The sequence below is a fragment of the Cryptosporidium andersoni genome (assembly GCF_001865355.1).
Source record: "Cryptosporidium andersoni isolate 30847 chromosome Unknown contig_6, whole genome shotgun sequence".
In the NCBI taxonomy this organism is placed as follows: Eukaryota; Apicomplexa; class Conoidasida; order Eucoccidiorida; family Cryptosporidiidae; genus Cryptosporidium; species Cryptosporidium andersoni.
Window position 1 is genome coordinate 1 of NW_027122788.1, and position 20,971 is coordinate 20,971.

The 20,971-nt window shown below is 27.1% G+C and overlaps 9 protein-coding genes across 9 annotated transcripts; 4 read left to right on the forward strand and 5 right to left on the reverse strand.

Moving 5' to 3' along the window:
- Window positions 1–1,630: 1,630 nt before the first annotated feature.
- Window positions 1,631–4,903, forward strand: cand_033450 (uncharacterized protein; the record flags this gene model as incomplete). Its single annotated transcript, XM_067213571.1, has 1 exon — window positions 1,631–4,903. One exon carries the CDS (start codon window positions 1,631–1,633, stop codon window positions 4,901–4,903), a length of 3,273 nt encoding a protein of 1,090 aa, XP_067070133.1.
- Window positions 4,904–4,988: 85 nt separating this feature from the next.
- Window positions 4,989–5,669, reverse strand: cand_033460 (uncharacterized protein; the record flags this gene model as incomplete). The annotated part of the gene is made up of 1 exon (XM_067213572.1): window positions 4,989–5,669. The coding sequence occupies one exon, from the start codon at window positions 5,667–5,669 to the stop codon at window positions 4,989–4,991; it is 681 nt and encodes a 226-aa protein (XP_067070134.1).
- Window positions 5,670–5,808: 139 nt separating this feature from the next.
- On the forward strand, window positions 5,809–6,525 carry cand_033470 (uncharacterized protein; the record flags this gene model as incomplete). Its single annotated transcript, XM_067213573.1, has 1 exon — window positions 5,809–6,525. One exon carries the CDS (start codon window positions 5,809–5,811, stop codon window positions 6,523–6,525), a length of 717 nt encoding a protein of 238 aa, XP_067070135.1.
- A 53-nt stretch (window positions 6,526–6,578) lies between these two features.
- On the reverse strand, window positions 6,579–8,093 carry cand_033480 (adenosylhomocysteinase protein; the record flags this gene model as incomplete). Its single annotated transcript, XM_067213574.1, has 1 exon — window positions 6,579–8,093. One exon carries the CDS (start codon window positions 8,091–8,093, stop codon window positions 6,579–6,581), a length of 1,515 nt encoding a protein of 504 aa, XP_067070136.1.
- A 731-nt stretch (window positions 8,094–8,824) lies between these two features.
- Window positions 8,825–11,893, forward strand: cand_033490 (uncharacterized protein; the record flags this gene model as incomplete). Its single annotated transcript, XM_067213575.1, has 1 exon — window positions 8,825–11,893. One exon carries the CDS (start codon window positions 8,825–8,827, stop codon window positions 11,891–11,893), a length of 3,069 nt encoding a protein of 1,022 aa, XP_067070137.1.
- A 377-nt stretch (window positions 11,894–12,270) lies between these two features.
- Window positions 12,271–13,710, reverse strand: cand_033500 (tRNA guanosine-2-O-methyltransferase TRM11; the record flags this gene model as incomplete). The annotated part of the gene is made up of 1 exon (XM_067213576.1): window positions 12,271–13,710. One exon carries the CDS (start codon window positions 13,708–13,710, stop codon window positions 12,271–12,273), a length of 1,440 nt encoding a protein of 479 aa, XP_067070138.1.
- A 137-nt stretch (window positions 13,711–13,847) lies between these two features.
- Window positions 13,848–14,723, forward strand: cand_033510 (uncharacterized protein; the record flags this gene model as incomplete). Its single annotated transcript, XM_067213577.1, has 1 exon — window positions 13,848–14,723. The coding sequence occupies one exon, from the start codon at window positions 13,848–13,850 to the stop codon at window positions 14,721–14,723; it is 876 nt and encodes a 291-aa protein (XP_067070139.1).
- A 741-nt stretch (window positions 14,724–15,464) lies between these two features.
- cand_033520 (arginyl-tRNA synthetase family protein) lies at window positions 15,465–17,276 on the reverse strand (the record flags this gene model as incomplete). The annotated part of the gene is made up of 1 exon (XM_067213578.1): window positions 15,465–17,276. One exon carries the CDS (start codon window positions 17,274–17,276, stop codon window positions 15,465–15,467), a length of 1,812 nt encoding a protein of 603 aa, XP_067070140.1.
- Window positions 17,277–17,494: 218 nt separating this feature from the next.
- Window positions 17,495–19,774, reverse strand: cand_033530 (uncharacterized protein; the record flags this gene model as incomplete). Its single annotated transcript, XM_067213579.1, has 1 exon — window positions 17,495–19,774. One exon carries the CDS (start codon window positions 19,772–19,774, stop codon window positions 17,495–17,497), a length of 2,280 nt encoding a protein of 759 aa, XP_067070141.1.
- Between the last annotated feature and the right edge of the window lie 1,197 nt (window positions 19,775–20,971).

The window sequence follows — 20,971 nt, forward strand, 5'->3', positions numbered from 1 at the left end:
AGGTCCCATCTCTACAAAAGTACATTAATACATATCCAATTGCTTCTAGATCATCCCTTCTACTTTGTTCTATTCCTAAATGAGCATTAATTGATGCATATCTAGCTGTACCAGTCAAATTCTTGTTCTCTCTATAAGGAATATGTTGTAATGTCTTGGGATCACGAAATCTCTTAGCTAAACCAAAATCAATAATATATATATCACAAATACCTTTACCTCTTCCAATCAAAAAATTATCAGGTTTTACATCACGATGGATAAAATTCTTTGAATGGATATATTCAACTCTTTGTAACATTTGATCTGCAATCATCAATATAGTTTTTAAACTAAATCTTCTATGGCATAAATTAAATAAATCTTCTAATGATGGACCTAATAATTCCATTGCCATTATATGATGATTAATCTCACGATCTAATTCACAATGGTAAACATTTGCAATACCAACACCCCCTTGTAATAACCTCACAACTTTTGTTTCATATACAAGTTGAGGATGTCTAGAAAATGTTGATTCAGCCTTTATAGCAACTTCTTCATTAGTTTCAATGTTTACAGCCAGATATATGTCACCAAAACTACCTCCACCAATGAGCCTTTCTATCTTCCAAGTAGAACATACTACTGTGTTAGATAGTGGCGATGATATCTGAGAAGCCATTGCCACTTAATGGTAATAAAATAGTTTGTTAATTTAATCCATGTACCTTTAAAGCTATAGCCAAAAATAGGATCTTGAGCTAAATACTACTTATAAAATTTATAGTATTTCCCCTAATATTAATCAATATATATATTATTTAAAAATATATTCCAATATTTTATAGCTATTTATAGCTAAAATATAAACTTTACTTTTTTTTTCTATAGGAAAAAAAATAAAGTTCATAAAAGAAAAATATACTAGGTGGGGTTACTCATAGGCGCCTGATAATACGCGCCAATTGAGTTAATTGTATTATCTCCTGGTTATATTTAGGGCTTTTATTTCATCTTAATATAAATAAGAAAAAAAAAAAGAGGAAAAAGAATAAAATCATTTACAATGTAATCCCTGTCAATTTTAGTCAGCAGGTGTAATAACATAAAAAAAACTATTCTATTATTCGATAGAAGATCCCTAGTGTAATTTAGTTACGTGTCTCTTTGGTATATATTGGAAATTAGGTTTTATTATATATTACTTGATTCTTCTTTATTTTTCTTTCTTTTAATGTTATTATCAATCCAATACATAATGTTAGGAAAGGACATATCCCCTGTAATTTTATTTTCTAGAAGTGATCTAGGGACACTACATTTCTTAGATCTAATACTAATACTGAAACTTTAGATAATAGCTTATTTAAAAAGAAAAAAAAAAAGAAGTAATATCTCTATTTAAATAAAATCTCAACAATACTAAGAATATAACTTTTTTTTCCTATCCTATTCTTACGTCTTCTTCCCAATAAAAGATACGACTAGACGCTTTTTATTTATCATTAGACAAAGCTTTTTAAAAGGAGCAAAAACCCTATAAGGCGCCATAAAATTTTTTGTCTTATCCATGTAAAAAAATAATTTTCTGATCTCAGGGAAAAATAATGAAATTTAGATATTTTTACAATAGTTAATATATTTGATGGAACTACATGCTACAATAAATGTTGGCATAAATTTATGCAAATTTCGTAATATTGATTTATTACAAAATGGTTATTATAGATTAATGTGTCGTTTATATTATGTAGAAGGAGATTGCACATATGGAATTACTCCCACTAAAATACTTCATACAAGGAATAATCAATTTAAATCTGAAAGTGCAGAAATTTTAGAAGATGGCTCTTCAGTAACAAGTCCTATATTAATTAAATATATAGATGATATTATAGACATAAATGAGACAATTTTATTTAGTAGTGATATACCTCTTTATATTCCTCCTACTAAAAGTACATCATTTTTTTTTGAAACATTATCAGCAAATTCTTTTCATAATAGTGAGAATACCTATTTAAATGGTAATATCAAATTGGTACCTTTTTTTTTAGAAGTTGATCTTTTATATTCTGAAATGGTATTATCAGATATTTTAGGGACTCCAATTATATCTTGTACAGATAATATAAATAATAAAAATATTCCATTGAAGATAGGGGACTATTCTAGTGTTTCTTATAATGTTTACAAAATAAATAATGTATCAAGTGGAATAGTAGAATATATTCCAATAATATTTGATGAATATCACTTTTGTCATATAGGTTGTATAATAATGACACAAATAACTAGGTTATTTATTTCTCCTGTATTAAGAGCTCCTAAATTAACTAAATATTGTACAAGGTATAAAATTTCAAAATCTCAACCACAAATACCTTCTTTTTTATTACTTGGAGATACTATTACTGCTGAATTAGGGAATCCATCTTTTAATTCAAATTTATTTATACAAAATGCGAAATCTGATTTGGATATTTATAAAAAAAGTGATAAAAGAACTATTTTTACTATAAGAGGTATAGTTCTTCAGAAGATAGCTCAAATATCAACTTCAGAAGGATTTTTGAATAAAAAAAATAATATATCTGAATTAGTAGATAAATCAAATAATAATAATAAAGATAATGATAAAACTGATTTATTAAAATTAGAGGATAATATAATAAGTATTGATGAAGTATTTCCTTCAGTAATAACTCGTGATCCAATGTTTTTGGAATGTTCTAGACTTCGTCTAGAATTGGTTTCAACTTTGACTTATGTATTTATTCAACTAGCTGCTCATATGAAATTTATTATTAGTAAATGTTGCAGTACACAAAGACTTCGTTTAATGGGATCATTATTAAGTATTCCTTATTTAGAATTACCTGGAGGTACTAAAATAAATGTAGAACCACTAATAGATCTTGAGAAATATTCTTATGTTGAGAATGGTGCTACAGTACCTTTTGTTGTAGTTAAATTAAATGAAAATGATTTTAAAGAGATAGATTTGATTAATAATAATTATACTGAATGGGATAAATTAGATAATGATTTAGAAACAATACCATCTCATAATATGCAAGAATTTAAAATAAAGAAACAATTAACATCAACATGTTGTATTAGATTTCCAAATACTATATGGTCTTTAACTCCTTTATTTTGGCAATTAAATTATAAGAGAGGAATAACACCTCCATTATTTAGAAGTGATTTATCACCACAATATAATAATATAGATTATGCAACAATAGTTTGTAGTTTACCAACTTTACAAAGTTATATTAAGTCTCCATATGGAATTGAACAATATGGGAAGATATTATTAGATGATATAACAGATTTATCACAACAAATTACTAATAGTTGGGATCGTATTATTAGTATTTTTCCTTTTATACTTCCAAAATTGGAGAATATTGCTAGGATGGAATATATAAGAAAAAAGATGTATCTTTGGAATGAAGTAATTTTTATAGAGACACTCCCTAATGATGAAATGTTAATACCTAATCTGAAACCTTTACCACCTAAATTTCCAGAATTTATTGGAAATGGTACATTTCCAATAACTCCTCCTTCAATATTATCTGTAAATTCATCTCCTACAGAAGAAGAGATAATTAAACAAAAATCACGAGGGACATTAGCTTTATTATCTCCATGGATAATTGGATCTCAAAAATCAACTTCATATTTTATGAAACCAGTTGAATATCATTCAAAAATAGCTGAACAATTAAGGAATGATTCTGTATTTAAATCAATTCCATCACCTACTTTAGTAGAGGAAATTTGTTTATCTTCGATTTTTGGAGATTCTAATGATTCAATAGATCCCAAAAAAACTTTGGATATTCCTATTTCTATAACAAGTAGTAAATATAATGAATGGTTACCAATAATATTTATCCAACAATATTCTGAGTCACATACTAATAAGAAATTAGGTGGTATTTTAGTGCATTGTGGTCAAGCTTGTAGAGTAGGATTAAATAATGATCCTATAATAAAAGCTTTAAATATAGTAGATGAGGCATTAATAAATGATTTTGAAAAATCTACAAATGAAGTTCCAGTGAGTCCGATAATAGAACAAAAAAACTCAAAAAAAAACATTCAAAAAAATTTAAAAAAAGATGTAGGGGTTCATATAATGATATTTGTACATGGTTTTCAGGGTACTGCCTTTGATATGAGAAATGTAAGGAATATTATTTCATTGTATTATCCTGAAGTACTTTGTTTATTAAGTACTTGTAATGAAGAATTAACTGATGAACCAATTGAAGAGATGGGTAAAAGGCTTAGCTTTGAAATTATTGAAGCTGTAACTCCTTTCAGTAATTCTCTAGAAAAACTTTCTTTTGTAGGTCATTCTCTTGGTGGACTAATTATTAGGGCTGCATTACCATACTTAAGACAATTTAAACAAAAATTTTTTCTTTTTTGGACTTTGAGTACTCCTCACTTAGGATATTTATCAAGCTCTTCAAAACTTGTAAATGTTGGTGTTTGGTTAATGAAAAAGTGGAAAAATTCTCCTTGTTTAACTCAATTAACACTCTCAGATTCTTATAATATTGAAGAAACATATTTATATAAGCTAGCAATTGAAAATTCACATTATCTTTCAAGTTTTAAATATATTGTTTTTTGCTCTTCTCATCAGGATATGTATGCACCTTATGATAGTGCTAGAGCAGAATGTTCTCCAGATAGCCTTCTAGCATATAAAGATATGGTAAAAGCGATCTTTAAAGATGTTGATCCCAAAAATTTGACTAGAATTGATGTAAATTTCTATCTTCCCCAAAAAAATTTGGATACTTTTATTGGAAGAGCTGCTCATATTCAGGTAATTGAAAGTCAAATATTCGTCAAGATTTTGGTTACGAGATTCCCACAATGGTTTATATAGCAAAAATAAATAATTTTATTTAAAGCTTAAAAAAAAAAATGTTAATTAGATGATGATATTCTCTTTATTTCAAAATATTTAGATTTTAATTGTCATTCCACCACGAATTTTCTGAAAATGGATTTTTATTATTCATACGAAAATTTATACACGACGAATTCCTCCTCTTATCATTATTAATAGGGTAATCTATCTCAGCTTCACTTCTATATGCTCTCCCATGAAAATTTAAATTACCAAAATTTTGCATTGATTGATATCTTCTTAAATTATAGGTTAGATTAGCTGATTTTGTTACATCATCATAATCAGATACGAAACCACAATTATCCCTTGAATAGGTGTAAGATGATGATGTTAAATATTTATCAGACTTATTTGAAAATATATTACTAAGAAGACATTCCTCTATATTATTTCTATATTTTTCAAACTCAGAATCTTCATTATAGGAATTTTTTTTCAGTGTTTTACTTCTTAAGAGATTTATAATAGAGAATCCCTTATATTTCTTATTTTTTGTTTTAGTCAAATTTTTTTTTAAGTTTTCTACTTGTTTCATAGAAATTTTGTCAGATCCTATTCTTTTACATGATAATTTAGATTTAGTGCATGAATGACAAATAAGAATATTCTTTGCAGTATCTAAATGAGTTGAGGTATTTGAATTACAGTTCATGCAAATTCTCCAATCTTTCAAAATTCCATACAATTGCTCTAATACAATTGCTTCAGAGACGTCTTGTTTAGATAATCCAATTACCATATCTACAAAAAAATTAGTATATAAAAAATAGTAAAAAGTGCATGTCAATGTGAACCTTGTGGGGAGCTATTTCCAGCGCCAATTTAATTTGCCCGCTCAATATATTTCAATATTAGACTAGTAAAAGTTTCAAATTTTAATGGTTATCCCTTTCAAAAAAAAGCAGGCTTTAGAGAAGAATAGACAAATAAGACATTTAGATATTAATGATAAATATAATTTACCAGCAAATGACTGGGATGGTATAATTAAAGAGGATGGTACGATTTTAAACTGTAGATATCCAAGTTCATGCCAAAAACAGAAGATTTTACCCCTTAAAGTTATCCCTGGTATTCATAAACAGGTAATTGGAATAAAGAATAAGATGAATTTTTTGAAACCAATGGAAAATGAGAGTTTAAAAAAATTTTCTCAAAGAGTAGATGATGAAATGCATAGAAATTTATATGAGAACGATAGAGAGATACTAAGAAAGGTTCGTTCTGCAAAACTTAAAATTAAACGTGAAAAGCGATTAAATAGAAAAATTGAGAGAATTAGCAACAAATATAAGGAAATAGAACATAAAGAAGATGAGATAATTAATACTAAATACCCAAAATTTGGAGATATAGTAAATTCTCCTCCTATTATATCAGAAAGAACTAGACAAAAACTAGACAAAAATAAAAAGGATAAATCTAAAAATCCTGATTTAGATCATTATATTTTAGAAGTAAGAAGATCATACTCAAATATTAGAGAGAAAAGATTGAAAAAGATTGAAGATGTTTGCAAAATAAAAAATAAAAGTGATCTTTTTAATATAGGTAGAAATTGGGTTGGTATTGGTAAATTTAAACCAGAAATTTAGATTATATTAGTAATAATTTAGAAAATATTTCATTTTTAGATTATTTTGTAATATTAATAACGATAAGATTCACATTTATAGGGTCCATCAATAGGCACATTAATATACTCGGCTTGTTCTTTTGTTAACTTTGTAAGTCTAGCTCCCACAACATTTAAGTGTATTCTTGCAACAAATTCATCAAGATGCTTTGGAAGCCTTGTAACTTTAAAATATGACTCTTCATTGTATTGAGCACTTTTCATCAAAACTGTATCCTTTTTTTTCATATATTTTTTGTCTCTATTCTTCCATAATTCAATTTGTGCTAATATTTGATTAGTAAATGACATAGACATAACTAAAGGTGGATGACCAGAAGCACATCCAAGATTAACTAAACGTCCTTTACATAATAGTATAATCCCCTTCTCTGTATCAGGGAATGTATATAAATGAACATTAGTCTTAATTTCAGTTATTTTAATGCCTGGATAAGATTCTAATCCTAAAACATCAATTTCATGATCAAAATGCCCAATATTAGCAACAATTGCATTATCTTTCATGTTCCTCATATGTTCAAGAGTAATTACATTTTTATTTCCAGTAGCAGTAACAAAGAAATCTCCTATATGAGTAATATCTTCCATAACTTTAACATCATACCCTTCCATTATAGCCTGTAGTGCACATATAGGATCTATTTCAGTAATTATTACTCTTGCTCCAGTACCTGATAATGCCTGAGCACAACCTTTTCCAACATCACCAAAACCAAGTAATACTACTACTTTACCACCTATCATCGGTACACAACCATTAAATAATCCATGAATTAACGATTGTCTACAACCATATATATTATCAAATTTGGATTTCGTAACACTATCATTTACATTTATGGCAGGAAATAATAATTCCTTTTTCATTTCCATCATATTGAGTTTCATTACACCAGTAGTAGTCTCTTCACTAACACCACAAATATTTTTGGATATTTCAGACCATTTAAATGGATTTACTATTAAATCTTGCTTTATGAGTGCATACATTGCCTTTGTATCTTCAGATAATGGGAAACCTTTATTATCTATGATACTATCAAGATATACTGGTATAATTCCACTTTCTCTATATAACTTTTCAGCTTTTACTCCTTCATGAACTATTAAAGTGGCATCTCCACCATCATCAATAATTAAATTTGGTCCATTAATTCCTGATTCACATTCCCATATTAATGCTTGATTTACACACCACCAATATTCTTCAATAGTTTCATTCTTCCACGCAAATACCGTAGCTTTTCCACTCTTAACAACAGCAGCAGCAGCATGATCTTGAGTTGAGTATATATTACAACTACACCATCTTATTTCAGCACCTAGAGCTGCTAAAGTATCAATTAATATAGCAGTTTCAATTGTTAAATGTAAACAACCAGTAATTTTAGCTCCCTTCAATGGTTTAGAATCCTCATATTGTTCCTTTAAGGCTGTCAAACCAGCCATATCAGATTTTGCAAGCTTTATTTCTTTAAAACCATATCCAGCTAATGAAATATCTTTTATTTTACTATTTATCATTATGTAAATTAGTTATATGATTCTAAATTTAGATTGAATATTCCTAAATATGCTCTATAATTTTATATTGATTTAGAAGTACTTAATATTTTTTCCAATTTTCAAGTTGTATTATAACGAGATTCTTATAATTTTATAGTATCAACTTTCTTAAAGTTCCTATAACTTTATTTTAAAAAGAAATATTTGAATTAAAAAGTGTTATAAAAGTCTTAATAGTTTGGGTAATATTTTAGAGAATATTCTAAATATAATAGTAACTAGGAATAAAAAAAAAAAAAAGTACAAAGTAATTAATGTAAATATTAAGATTAAAGTTCTTTAATAATATTAGATGCTTCGAAATATTTATTATTATCCTTTATATTATTAACATTATTTGTAACAGCCTAAATTTTTATTAGATCCTTTATTACCGAATAAATGTACGAAACTCCAATTCTTAAAAAAAATCAAACCAAATTTCTAAACTATTAAAAGAATTTATTTAGATCAAATTTGGTCATTACAGCTTGGAATATTATTAAAACTTAGTTTTTACATGTTTGCTACATCTTCAAATGATATTAGACCCAAGGTGGAGATACTTAGAGAGACACGATACTGTGCGCCATTATATGATGAGGTAAAGGGCAGATTCGAAAGTCAAAGTAAGACCTAAAGAAAATAAAGAAGAAATTAATTGGGAGTTAAAATTGGTTGAATAAGATCTAACAGTTGGATTTGTTAAGATGAATAAGCTGGAAGCCTTAAACAGTTCCCAGTTTAGTGGAGGTTGTTTCTCATTGCGGATTAAACCAGTCTTTTGTTTGGGTGGTAAATATTTAGCTATTCCAAAAGGAAGAGATAAAACAGTCTTTATATATGAAACTTTAGGAGATGGATCTATTATTTCTAAATTAGTAGGTGCAAAAACGCCTATTTCTGGGGTTTTATCTTTGCGTTTAAATCCGGACATTATAATAATAAGTAGTCTTGATGGCAAATGCAGATTGTACAAATTTATAGAAAACGAATTAACTATAAATCCAATATTTGAATTTGAAATAAATGGTAATAGTTCTATAATTGATATGAAGACAACAGATAAAGATATTTTTTTTCTTACAACAACTGCAGAATCTATTTGTGAGATACCTTTGAATACTAATTTTGTATCTATTTTTTCAGTATCTATTGAGGGTATTCTAAAATTAACTTCAGATAATGAAATAGATACTGAAAATATTGGAAAATCTATAAAACCTAGAGAGGTAATAAAGTTTTCATATGGGGCTTCATCCTTTGAAGTATCTAAAGATGGAAATCTTTTCTGTTTTATATGGAGGAATATACTAATTTTATGGACTCCAATATATTCTGACAAAATAGTTCGATTTAGGCATTCAGAATATTTAATATCAATGGATATTTGTTATAATTGTCAATTTGTAGTAACTGGAGATGTATATGGTCGTCTAACCTATTGGTTTGTACCTCCTATTGATTACAAAAATGAGAATTCAATATGGAATGAAGCATCAAATATAGATGAAGAGAGATATGATAAAATGCTTATGAATAACTCAATAAATACCTCAACTAGTCATTGGCATTCTCATGAGTTAAGAGCTATATCTATGATTCCAGAAAGTGATGTGGTACTCTCTGGAGGTGAGGAAGCAGTTCTTGTATTATGGCGTCAGACTTTTGCTTCAGATACATTTAGAAAAAAGGAGTCATTGTCACCTCAGCAAAGTGGAACAAGACAATTTTTACCACGTTTAGGAGCTCCTATATATACTATATCAGTATTTTCATCTTCCTATAATAAAAAAGTATTTAAAATGGGTACTATAGTTCCAGATTTAACTGTAGCTATAACTTGTGCCGATAATTGTATTAGAATTGTGGATTTAGTTCATATGAAAATCATAAATTCTATTAGAGGAATTGCTATACCATATAATCTTGTTGTTTCACCTAATATTAAATTAGGATATAACAAATTAACTAGTGATAATTGTAAATGTAATACTAGTTCAATGAAATTATCAAATTATAGTGGTTATTCATCAGGATTACCAGTAGCTATTATTGGTCATCCTTTTAAAGTACATATTCATGATGCATATAAAGATAAATCAATAGCATCAATTCTTACGAAATGTGAAGAATCATATGTTTCAAGTATTGGAGAGGGTTTATCTGCACCAAAATATAGTGATGTACTTAATAAGCACTCCTTTCTTAGTATGGTAACTTTTTCAGATTGTGGAAGATATTCTGTTACATCAGAATGTCATAAATATGGGATTTTGAAGAATAAAAAGTCAAGATATAATCTTAAATTTTGGGAGAAGATTGAAAGTGAAGATAGTATTTCTTATAAAATAATGACAGAAATAGTAGATGTTCACTTGGATACTGTGGTAGCATTGTTTCAATGTAGCTCTTCTAATTATTCGTATGAATGTAAATATCCTATATTTTTAACAGCAAGTAAGGACAAATACATCAAATTATGGGTATATAATAATGAGGTAAATGAATGGTATTGTGCACAAGTGATTTCATGTTATGAAAAGTATATTTTTACATCCAATATATATTTGGAAACAGGTATTGTTGCTGTATCAGTACCAAATTTAATAGTTTTGTACTCATTTAATAATGAAGATATGTCATTAAATGAAGTTAAGGCTATTCCGGTACCTAAATACCAAGGTATGGCAATCTCAGAACAGCAAATAGTCTTAAGTCAGATTGAGATTGTTAAAAAAAGTGATTCTATTTTTCTAATCGGTGTAATATCATCAGAATTAGTTTCTAAATTATTAATATGGAATCTTGATACATATGTATTAGTCTGGGAGGGTAAATTCAACTCATCATCCTTCATAGTTAATGGAAAAAACTTATTAGAAAATTTTACTTTTGCAATTATAGATAGAGATCCTAAAGCAACAATAAATCTATATGATATATGTTTAGATCCTTTTAATTTAATAAATATAGCTAGTTTGGGACTTGAAATTCCTGAAGATAATTGGATATCAGATGCTTTGATTTGTCACAGATTAAAAACAAGTCAATGTTATATTGTAACACTTTTATCTAGTGCAGATATTTACATCAAATTACTTGGATGTTTAGATAATAAATTAGAAGATGAGAGTTTAGATAGTACTATAGGAACTATAAGAGATGTGGAAAGAGAGGTTAAATCTGATGACTTGCATAATTTAGATATAATAAAGCAAATAGAGGAACTGTATATTTCTAGTGGTTTTGAGAAGCAACTAATAAATGACACTAAAATAAGGAAATCTCAAGAAAATCCCTTATCTTCGGTCTCAAATAAGATAAAGGAATTAATTAATTCATGTGATAATAAAGATGATACTTTATCCAAATTTTCTACATTATATTGTTCAAAATTTGATAAAGCTCAGCAATTTGGTAATACAAAGATGAGAAATTTATCTAGAGGTCTAAATACTTATTTATGTCCACTTCCATCATCATTATTACAATCAATGATAAATTGTCCCTTACATAATATTCAAGAAACTGGGGTAGTAGAGGTCATTCAGACAAAGGATCATAAAAAGCAGAACAATAGTTCCTTTGGAATAACTAGTAAATTTAATTGTGAACCTCTGAAGCCTTTACAATCCCACAAATTGCAATCTATAATACGAAAATACTCTGACAAAGATATTACGATGGATAAAAAGAAGACAATAGAAGCTTATTCTCATAATAAATCTAAGAAGAAAAAAAAAATTGTAGCATTTGATACTCAAGAAGTAGCATAATGTCAAATTATTGTCGAATGTATCTATAAGGCTTGTCTTGTCTATTATATTAGAAAATAAATTTATAGTATTTAAAGAGAACCTTATTTCATATATATATGAAATTTCTGAAGTATTAGGGGGATATCAAAATCTCATTTCCCTATAATAAATTTCAATATAAATATAATATATTTTAAGAAAAAAATTTACAAATATTCTAAAGATTATAAACTCTAAATAATAGGAATCTAAACAAGTATTTCTAAGCTTAATGTATTCTTCAAGTAATTAATATCGATTTGTATCTTGTGTAATTATTCATAGTAATTATCGATATTAATTAATATAGATTGTTAAGATATTAAATCAATTGTTCATAATTCAACCTATAATTTCTATTTACTTGTAAACTGCACATAATTTTTAGATTTACTTGTCATACAAATTAATAATCGTCCTAAACCCCCACCTAAAGTTTGTAAGTGATGATATTCAATATTATATATATTATTCCAATCTTTATATAATTTATCAATACTAGTAGATATTTCATTCAATATAACTGGTAATAAAAAAACAATTCTACCATTATTTACTAAATATTTTGATGCAAATATTAACATATCATAAATTATATTTTCTACTGAGTGAATATATCCAAATCCTTTAGATGTTGGAAAGTGTGTGATATCATTAAAGGATTCATCCATGACTTCAATTTTTGTGGTTCTAGAGCTTGCTCTTATACCATATGGAGGATCACAAATTATTGCATCGATAAAAGGGTATCTAAGGATTGATGAAGATACATCCATTCGAATTATTTCAGGTAAAGGTAGTTTATAATATATAAAGTTTGAAAATATACTTCTAGAAGATGATTCGTCTAAAATTCCACTTTTAATTAAATGGGGATTTATATAAGAACATGACCAACCATTTAAAACCCTAATATCGAGATCAGAACCAAAACAAAGAGCACCTAAATGAGATGCTGCAATTAAAGTTCCACCAGTTCCACAAAATGGGTCAAATATTATAGAATTCTTCTTAACTTTACCAATATTACACATAATAAAAGAAAGTTCGTTATCTAGAGTTGTTGGACCTAATATTGGACGTTCATTTAAAGTATATTTAAACCACCAAGGAGTTTTTTTTTTTATATTATGCCAATTCTGAATACCTACTGCTCTTCCCATGTAAACTCTTCTTAATTCACAATTTTTGCTTTGTGTAGTTTCCTGAAAATTTTTTAATTTATTACAATTATCATTTATTTTAGAAAAGTCATCTTCATGTGTCTTCATATTTTTCCATTCTTCAAATATTACAAGGATTATTGATGGATTCTCTAAATTAACCTTCTCTTTCCCTGTAAATAAGAATCTAAAAAAATTCATACGATCAACTTGTTCTTGTCGTGAAAGTTTCTTCCTAATAGCTCTAACATACCAAGAAAATTCTAATGACTCGTTTAAGTATCTGTTTATATAATTATTCTTGATTTCGGGAAGTTCCAAATTACTTTTAACGGAGTTATAGTTTGATCCGCTAGACCATACTTCTATAAAACCTCGGATCAAAATACTTCTTCCAAGGATCTGTAATGCCACATTATCATTTGGTAATTCTACCCAAATAAAGGGACTTCCATTATCTGTTATCTCAGGTCTTATTGTTTCCTTATTATCCCCAACAGAGGTATTCTTAGATACTTCAGACCATAGTTCATGCTTGTCTACTCCATAAATAATAGCTAGAGATTCCAGCTCATCAAATCTGAATTCATAGTAATCATGGTGGAGAGTAAACCAAGCTAGATATAGGGGCATAGGAGTAATATAGGAAGTTTAGTTAATCTCTAAATATCATGAGATGCTTAGCAAATTTAGATAGTACAACTTCTAGCGCCTATAATTATTTTTAGTTTTGATGTAATACTAAATATTTAAAAAAAATCCTAAATAAAATGATAGAACAAAAGAATATCAGCTTTAATCAAGATAGATCGAATACTAATTCTCAAAATAAGTCATCAAAGAAACGATACAGGGACTTAAAACGTCTCTTAAGTAGAGAGAATTTGAAAATCCCACAAGGAGCTAGGGAATCATTACAATTAGAACTTAAAAAACTCGAAGATATTATGGCTAGAGGTGGAAAATCAAATCATGAGAAGAAAATTGCTCGTTATCTTGAATATAGAAGAAATAGAGACAAAAAAATGAGATTTACAGAATTAGTGAAGGTTAAAAGGCAGCTAAATAGGATTCAACACAAATTAGCAGATTTGATTGGAAATAACAATTTTTCAACAGACTCTCAGGAGTTAGATAAACTTAAGAGTGAAATGATTAAATACTCTAAATTACAAGATTATATAAGACTTTATAATTATTCAAAACAGAAGTGGTATATACCATTATTCCCTAGTATACAACTTGATGATAATATAACACAAAAACGTGAATATTTGATTGAAGAAATACAAAAAATAAAGAAAGAATTAAGAATTAAAAAGATGAAATCCCATACAAAGTATAGTCATAAAGAAAAGGATATATTTCTTATTTTTGATGAGTGTAAAAATATTGAGGATAGTAAATTAGCTGAGTCTGAAATTATGAATAAAGATGGAAGTTCTGTAAATTATAAAAGAAATAAGATAAATTATATTATAAAGGATTCTAATGTACAAGTTAATAAGTTACAAAAAAAAGTAAATAAAAGATTGGATAAGGTAGATAAAAAGAAAACATTTAGAGATGAAAACCCTAAACCGATGAAAATGAATAAAAATGAAGGAAAACAGAATACTCACATAGTATTTGAAGACTCAGATTAATATCTGTCTAGATGTGTATTAAATATAAGCATACTATATTTAAATATTACTGGTCAAGTATTGAATTAAAAAAATTTATTATTAAATTTCCTAAGTAAAATATTTGTAAACTAAGATATAATAGATAAGTAATATAGCAAATTTATGACTAGATAAGATATAAAGATTTTAGTTGAGATATTATATTAAAATCGTTTGAAGATATGTTAATATTATTTGTAAATCTGGTTAAGAATAGAAATAGTTATTAATTTAAGAAAAAAATGACCAAATAACATTGAATAATATTTAACTAATATATTATAAAGTTAATGTGAACAATTCCACTCACAATTTTTTTTTAGATAAAACTTTAATATTTATTGATAAAAATCTTTTAAAGAGTTTACATACAACATATAATACAATTATTATAGTTCTATTAAAAAGTTTGTATATTAATCTATTGAATATATATATTTCTTAAAGATTTAATATTAGATTTTTATATATTAAAATAACTAAGATATATAAAAGTGTGAATTATAAACAGAAAGTAGAGATAAAATTTAGTTTTCAATATTTTTTGTGCGTACTTTATGATATTTGATATTCCAGCTAATACTTTGTATAAGTTTTAAATTAGGTACATATATTGGTGAAGTAATTATTAAAAGATAATCCTTAGATTACAAATTATATATTATTTATTCTCTCGATTCAATAAAAATAATTTATTATTCTTGATTATTCAAGTTAGAATTAAATTTTCTCAAGGGGTTCTATTCCCAACAGATTTAGAGTAACTAAAAGTACCTTTTTAATTATAAAACAAAGAGCTAATCTGCTTTGCCTAATTTCAGAGTCATTACAGTCTAAAATTCTACATGATGTGTAAAATTGGGCCACTAGTTCACATAGCTCATAACAATACTCGGTCAATCTATTTATATGTAAATCAACAATTATCCCATCAAAAACTTCTGGAAATCTGATTATTTTTAATGCTATGAGACGTTCTTCTGATTGTTGTATATTAATGGAATAACTAGATAATATTTCGATATCCGATTTATTATCGAGATTTAATCCAGATCTCCTAAATATTGCACATATCCTTGCATATGCATAAAGGAGGTAGACTGCTGTATTTCCTTTAGGATCTAACATTCTGTCGAATGAGAATTTATAATTTGTTAGACGATTCTGCTTCATGTCGAAATATTTGACTGCAGCATAACCGATTTTTTTAGCCATTTCTTTTAAATCATCATCTTCATATTCAGTATTTTCATTAACTTTAGCATTTTGCAATCGTCTATTTATTAATTCATTATAAGCCCTTGTTACAGCTTCATCCAATAATTCCACTAATTTTACAGTATCTCCAGATCTTGTTTTAAATTTTTTACCATCTTCCCCTTGAATTACTCCAAATCCTACAAAATCCAATCTTGTTTTCGGTGGATTATGCCATTCCATAATCTTAGCAGCTTCAAAAATTTTTAGAAAATGCTCTTCTTGACCTGAATCAGTAATATAAATAACCCAATCGGCTCTAATTTCTTTCAACCTATAATAAATAGCAGCTAAATCTGTTGAATCATAACCATAGCCACCATCACTCTTTACAGCCATTAAAGGAATATTATTTATACTAGTAAATATGCATTGAGCTCCATCATCAAGTTGAATAATTCCCTTTTCCTTCATTTTTAGAATAACTTCAGGAATCAGATCATTATAAAAGCTTTCACCATATTCTTCTATATGTATATTTAAGCGATCATATACTTTTTGAAATTCAGTACGACTAATTTCACAAATTTTTTTCCATGCAGCTCTTGCTGTAGGATCTCCACCTTGAAGTTTTACTACACTCTTTTGGCTTCTTAGTTTAAATTCTGGATCTTGATCAAATTTTTTTTTGGCACTTCTATAAAATTCTTGCAGATCTGATATTTCAGGTATATTAGCTGTATAATCAGGATATTGTTCCTTTAAATATTCAATGAGCATTCCAAATTGTGTTCCCCAATCTCCAACATGATTTATGCGAAGTACTTCATATCCTAAATATTCAAATATACGACAAATTGTATCCCCAATAATTGTAGAACGTAGGTGACCTACGTGCATCTCTTTTGCTATATTTGGTGAAGAGAAATCAACAAGCACTTTCGGCTTTTTATCTTCAATAATTTTCACAGGAGAAGATGATAAAGTTACTTGAACTTCTCCTCTTTGCAAAATATTTTGAAGATTTTTACAAAGAAAATTCGTCGAAATTTTGACCGTTATAAAACCTTGGGGTGCTACAGTAATTGAGTCAAATAAAAAATTAGAATTAGGATCAAACATAATAAATTGCTTGATCTTTTCACCAATTTCCCTTGGACTTTTCATTCCCATACTTTTACCAATAGTAGAAAAAATTAACATTCCACTATTACATTGATAATCCCCAAAATTTGGATTAGATATTGAGATTACAGCCTCATTCTCATATTCAGGAAATAGAGACTTTATGGACTTATTAAATACCTTTTTAATTATAATATGTGGGCTTTCCATTTTAAGAACAGTACTTTATAAGATATTTAAAGCAAAAATCTCAAGAAAATAATAATCAAATAGTAGATAATATTAAAGTATGTCAATTATATATATCCGCCATATGAATAAAGTAACTATATAAGCAGTATATTAACAATTATATTATTACAAAACACTATATTCTGTAAATTGACTAATATATTTTGATAACAAGCAAACTAAATCTAAAATTGAACCTACTGATGATCAATTGGAGTTGACCACCAAGGATCTAGTAGGACTTCATTAAGTGTAATACGTTTATTTGGATCTGGTTGCAACATTTTACATAATAGAGATTTAAGAGCTGTATTCCAGGTCCTACATTCTCTAAATACATCGAAATTCATATTTGCTGAAACTAAATTTTGATATCTATGATCTTGTCGAATATCAGAATATTTCCAGATTCCTCCATCTGACCATATCCAGAACATTAGTATACCAAGCATATAAACATCAGCTATTCTTACTTTGAAATAATAAGATTGCCTATCTGTTATTGAAATGAAAGATTTTTTAATTGTAGAGATCCCCTTAGATTTGTCTCTTGATATAAATGTGTCTGTAAGTTCCTCTAGGGGATATTGAATATGATTTTCCTCAAGCTTCCAAAATATTCTCCAGCATTCAGGGGGCATGTAGGCCCCTTTTCCAACAGTTGGCTCACAACTTTCAAATTCAAAATAGTTACTTGGTGAATGCGTAGCCTTTTTAATATGTCTTAAAGGTTCATCAGCATCCTTTATATAATGTGTATGACAAGGATATTTAGTTATTATTGGAGTAGCTTTGGCAAAGTCACAAATACTTATCCCTTGAGGTCCAACTAAGATATTCTCTGGTGTAAAATCTAAATGACAAAGCCCTTTTAGATGTAAATGGTTTAATTGCAGTGCTAGATTATATTGAAGTTTTCTTTTCTCTTGAAATGTTAGGAGACTTTTCTCTTTTTCTCTACGATCTAAATAATCAAGTAAATCATCTCCATATAGCTCTGATACCAATATAATGTGTGTTATATCTTTTGAAACTCTAAAACTTCTAGATACTGGAGCAATTTCGAAGTTTTTAGACAGATTATCTAAATCTGTTACATCCTTATGCTCAAGAACTGCTAATAATTTTGGTGCTAATCCTTGGCTATATTTTTGAAGGAAAGCCAATGCTGCTGCTTCCATGACAAAATCTTCTCCATCAGTCACATAATCCCCATCCCAAATTTCATGCATTTCCCATTGTTTCATCCAAATATTTATTGGGACTCTTTTAATGAAGACATGTTGAACTTCATCCCTAGAATTCTTAAATTCTGATTTTATTGTACCTCTGAACATCTCTTGAACTCTACAACTTGTTGGAGAAGCTCCTAAAGTTGGAATTTTTTCTAATTTCCACTCTGAATAGGGAATTCCACTAAGTTTGAATGTATCCGAAGTTCTTCTTAATTTATTAATCAACTTCTTAGACTCCTTCCAAGAATAAAATGTAATATCAAAGTTATCTTCTTTACTTTTAAACTGTAAATCGGTACTTTTATTTATTTGAGTATTTTTTAATGAGAAATTCTCAATTTTAGTTTTACATGTATTATTCAGTAATGAAGCTGTAGATGAATAAGAAACTGTATTAAATCCAACTTTATAATTATAATCAAATAATTTTAAACAAGGACTAGATAACGATAACGATTGTGGCATTGATCTTGTAATTTCTTCAAAATCACAATCACGACTAAAAGTTTGTCTACTTCCTAAAATATTAGATGTAAGAGAAGTATTTTTTAAATTAGTTATTGAATAATAATCCGTGCAATCTTTAGATTTAAATTTACCTTCTGTTGAGAAATCAACTGCATAGTTATTTATATTTGGAATACTATCAACTCTAATTGGTGAATTATCAACGATTTCAACGCTCTTATTACTACTCAAAATTGAATTTGGAGTTTGTATGTTTGTTGATAATGGTGAAGATGTAGCTACTGAATTACTATCACATGTTGTAGGAGTTACAGGACTAATTCCATGGCTTAATTTTGGATCATATGTACTGCAGTCATAACTAAGTATTTGTTCTGCAAATGATATTCCAAGAGAACTAGGTGATGGTAATTTGTTTATGTGCTCTTTTGAAGAGTTTGTAAGTTTTTTATAATCAGAGCTATGATATAATAGAGATGCATTCAGCTTTGACTTATTACTATATTCAAACTTGTTAATATTATCTACATAAAATTCTTGAGTTTTCTTCTTTGGATTATAAATTAGATTTTCTGACATATCCTTTTCAAATAAATTGTATTTTGTTGCAGAGTTAGGTGAGGAAATACCAAGAGAATTTTTTATTAAACCAAGTATTTTGTTCCAAACTCCAGATTCCATATTACTTCTTTTCTCATTTATTTCTTTTTGAGAATTTAAATTATCCCTACTTTTATTATGTAAACTTACTTTATTTCCTGAAGATAGTTTCATTATATATAAAATATTTATACATGTAAATACATTATACCAATTTATTATCTATTTAAAGATAATTATGATACTAATTACACTTTTTTTCTAATAGATTGATGAACTGATAAATATATATTGTCAAGTCTAGACTATCATAAAAAACACGAATTCGAGAGCCTTAATAATATAGCGTAGTTATACTCTAAATTAATTCTTTATTCTATAAATTTTATTCTTATTTTAGTAATAAATCTTTTTTCTTTTAAATTTGTTAGTATTATAAGATCCCTTAAATATATAAAGTATAATACTATTTGCATTATTCAATAAGAGAATCATTATTATTAAAGTGATGATGACTAATAAAAATCTCGATAATGTAGATATAATAATATAAATTTTTAAGTAACACATATTTCAACGTGCTATAGGTATACAATTAAGATTTTTCTGATTATATCAGATAGGATTAGATTTTGGAGATTATTCCCGGTATTTCGAAACAAAAATAGAAGTCAATTTAAATTTCCATTACCATAATTAAATTTTTAATAATGTTAATTAAATAGATCAAATTGTTATTATATAATTAATGTTATAAGGTATTTACATTCTCAATAATGGTGCAAAAAAGAAAAAAAAAATTGGCGCAAAATTTATTATTAATACTAAATATTAAATATTTTGACATTTACTTAAATATTGAATTTGATATTAAAAAAATCAGTATTAAATTAAATAGTTTTTTCAGAGACAAATTCTCTAATTTATAATAAGATACTTATAGTTTAGATCAATTTTTATATCTAAAAATAATTTTTTTCAAATATCTAAGTTGCATGCATGCACCCGGGAGTTTAGTTTAACATCACTGTCTCTAACTAAAAATAAAAATATCCAATATTAAATTACTAAATACTTAGAAAATTTATAGATATTGGGTGCAAATAAAAATAGAAACTAAAACTCTACATATATACTTGAATAAGCAAATATTTTCCTAAAGATACACTTTTTTAAGATAATTCAACATCTTACTAAGGTACTATAGTCCACTTTAGTATTTTACTGAATTATCTACAAAATCATTTCACATATAAACTAAACTATAATAATGTTATATAACTATTTTTTAAGGAATACTTAATATTATAAAAAAAAGTATCACTTTCAAGTATGAAAGAAAGTGGTAATAAATGAAGATATAAAGGTCTT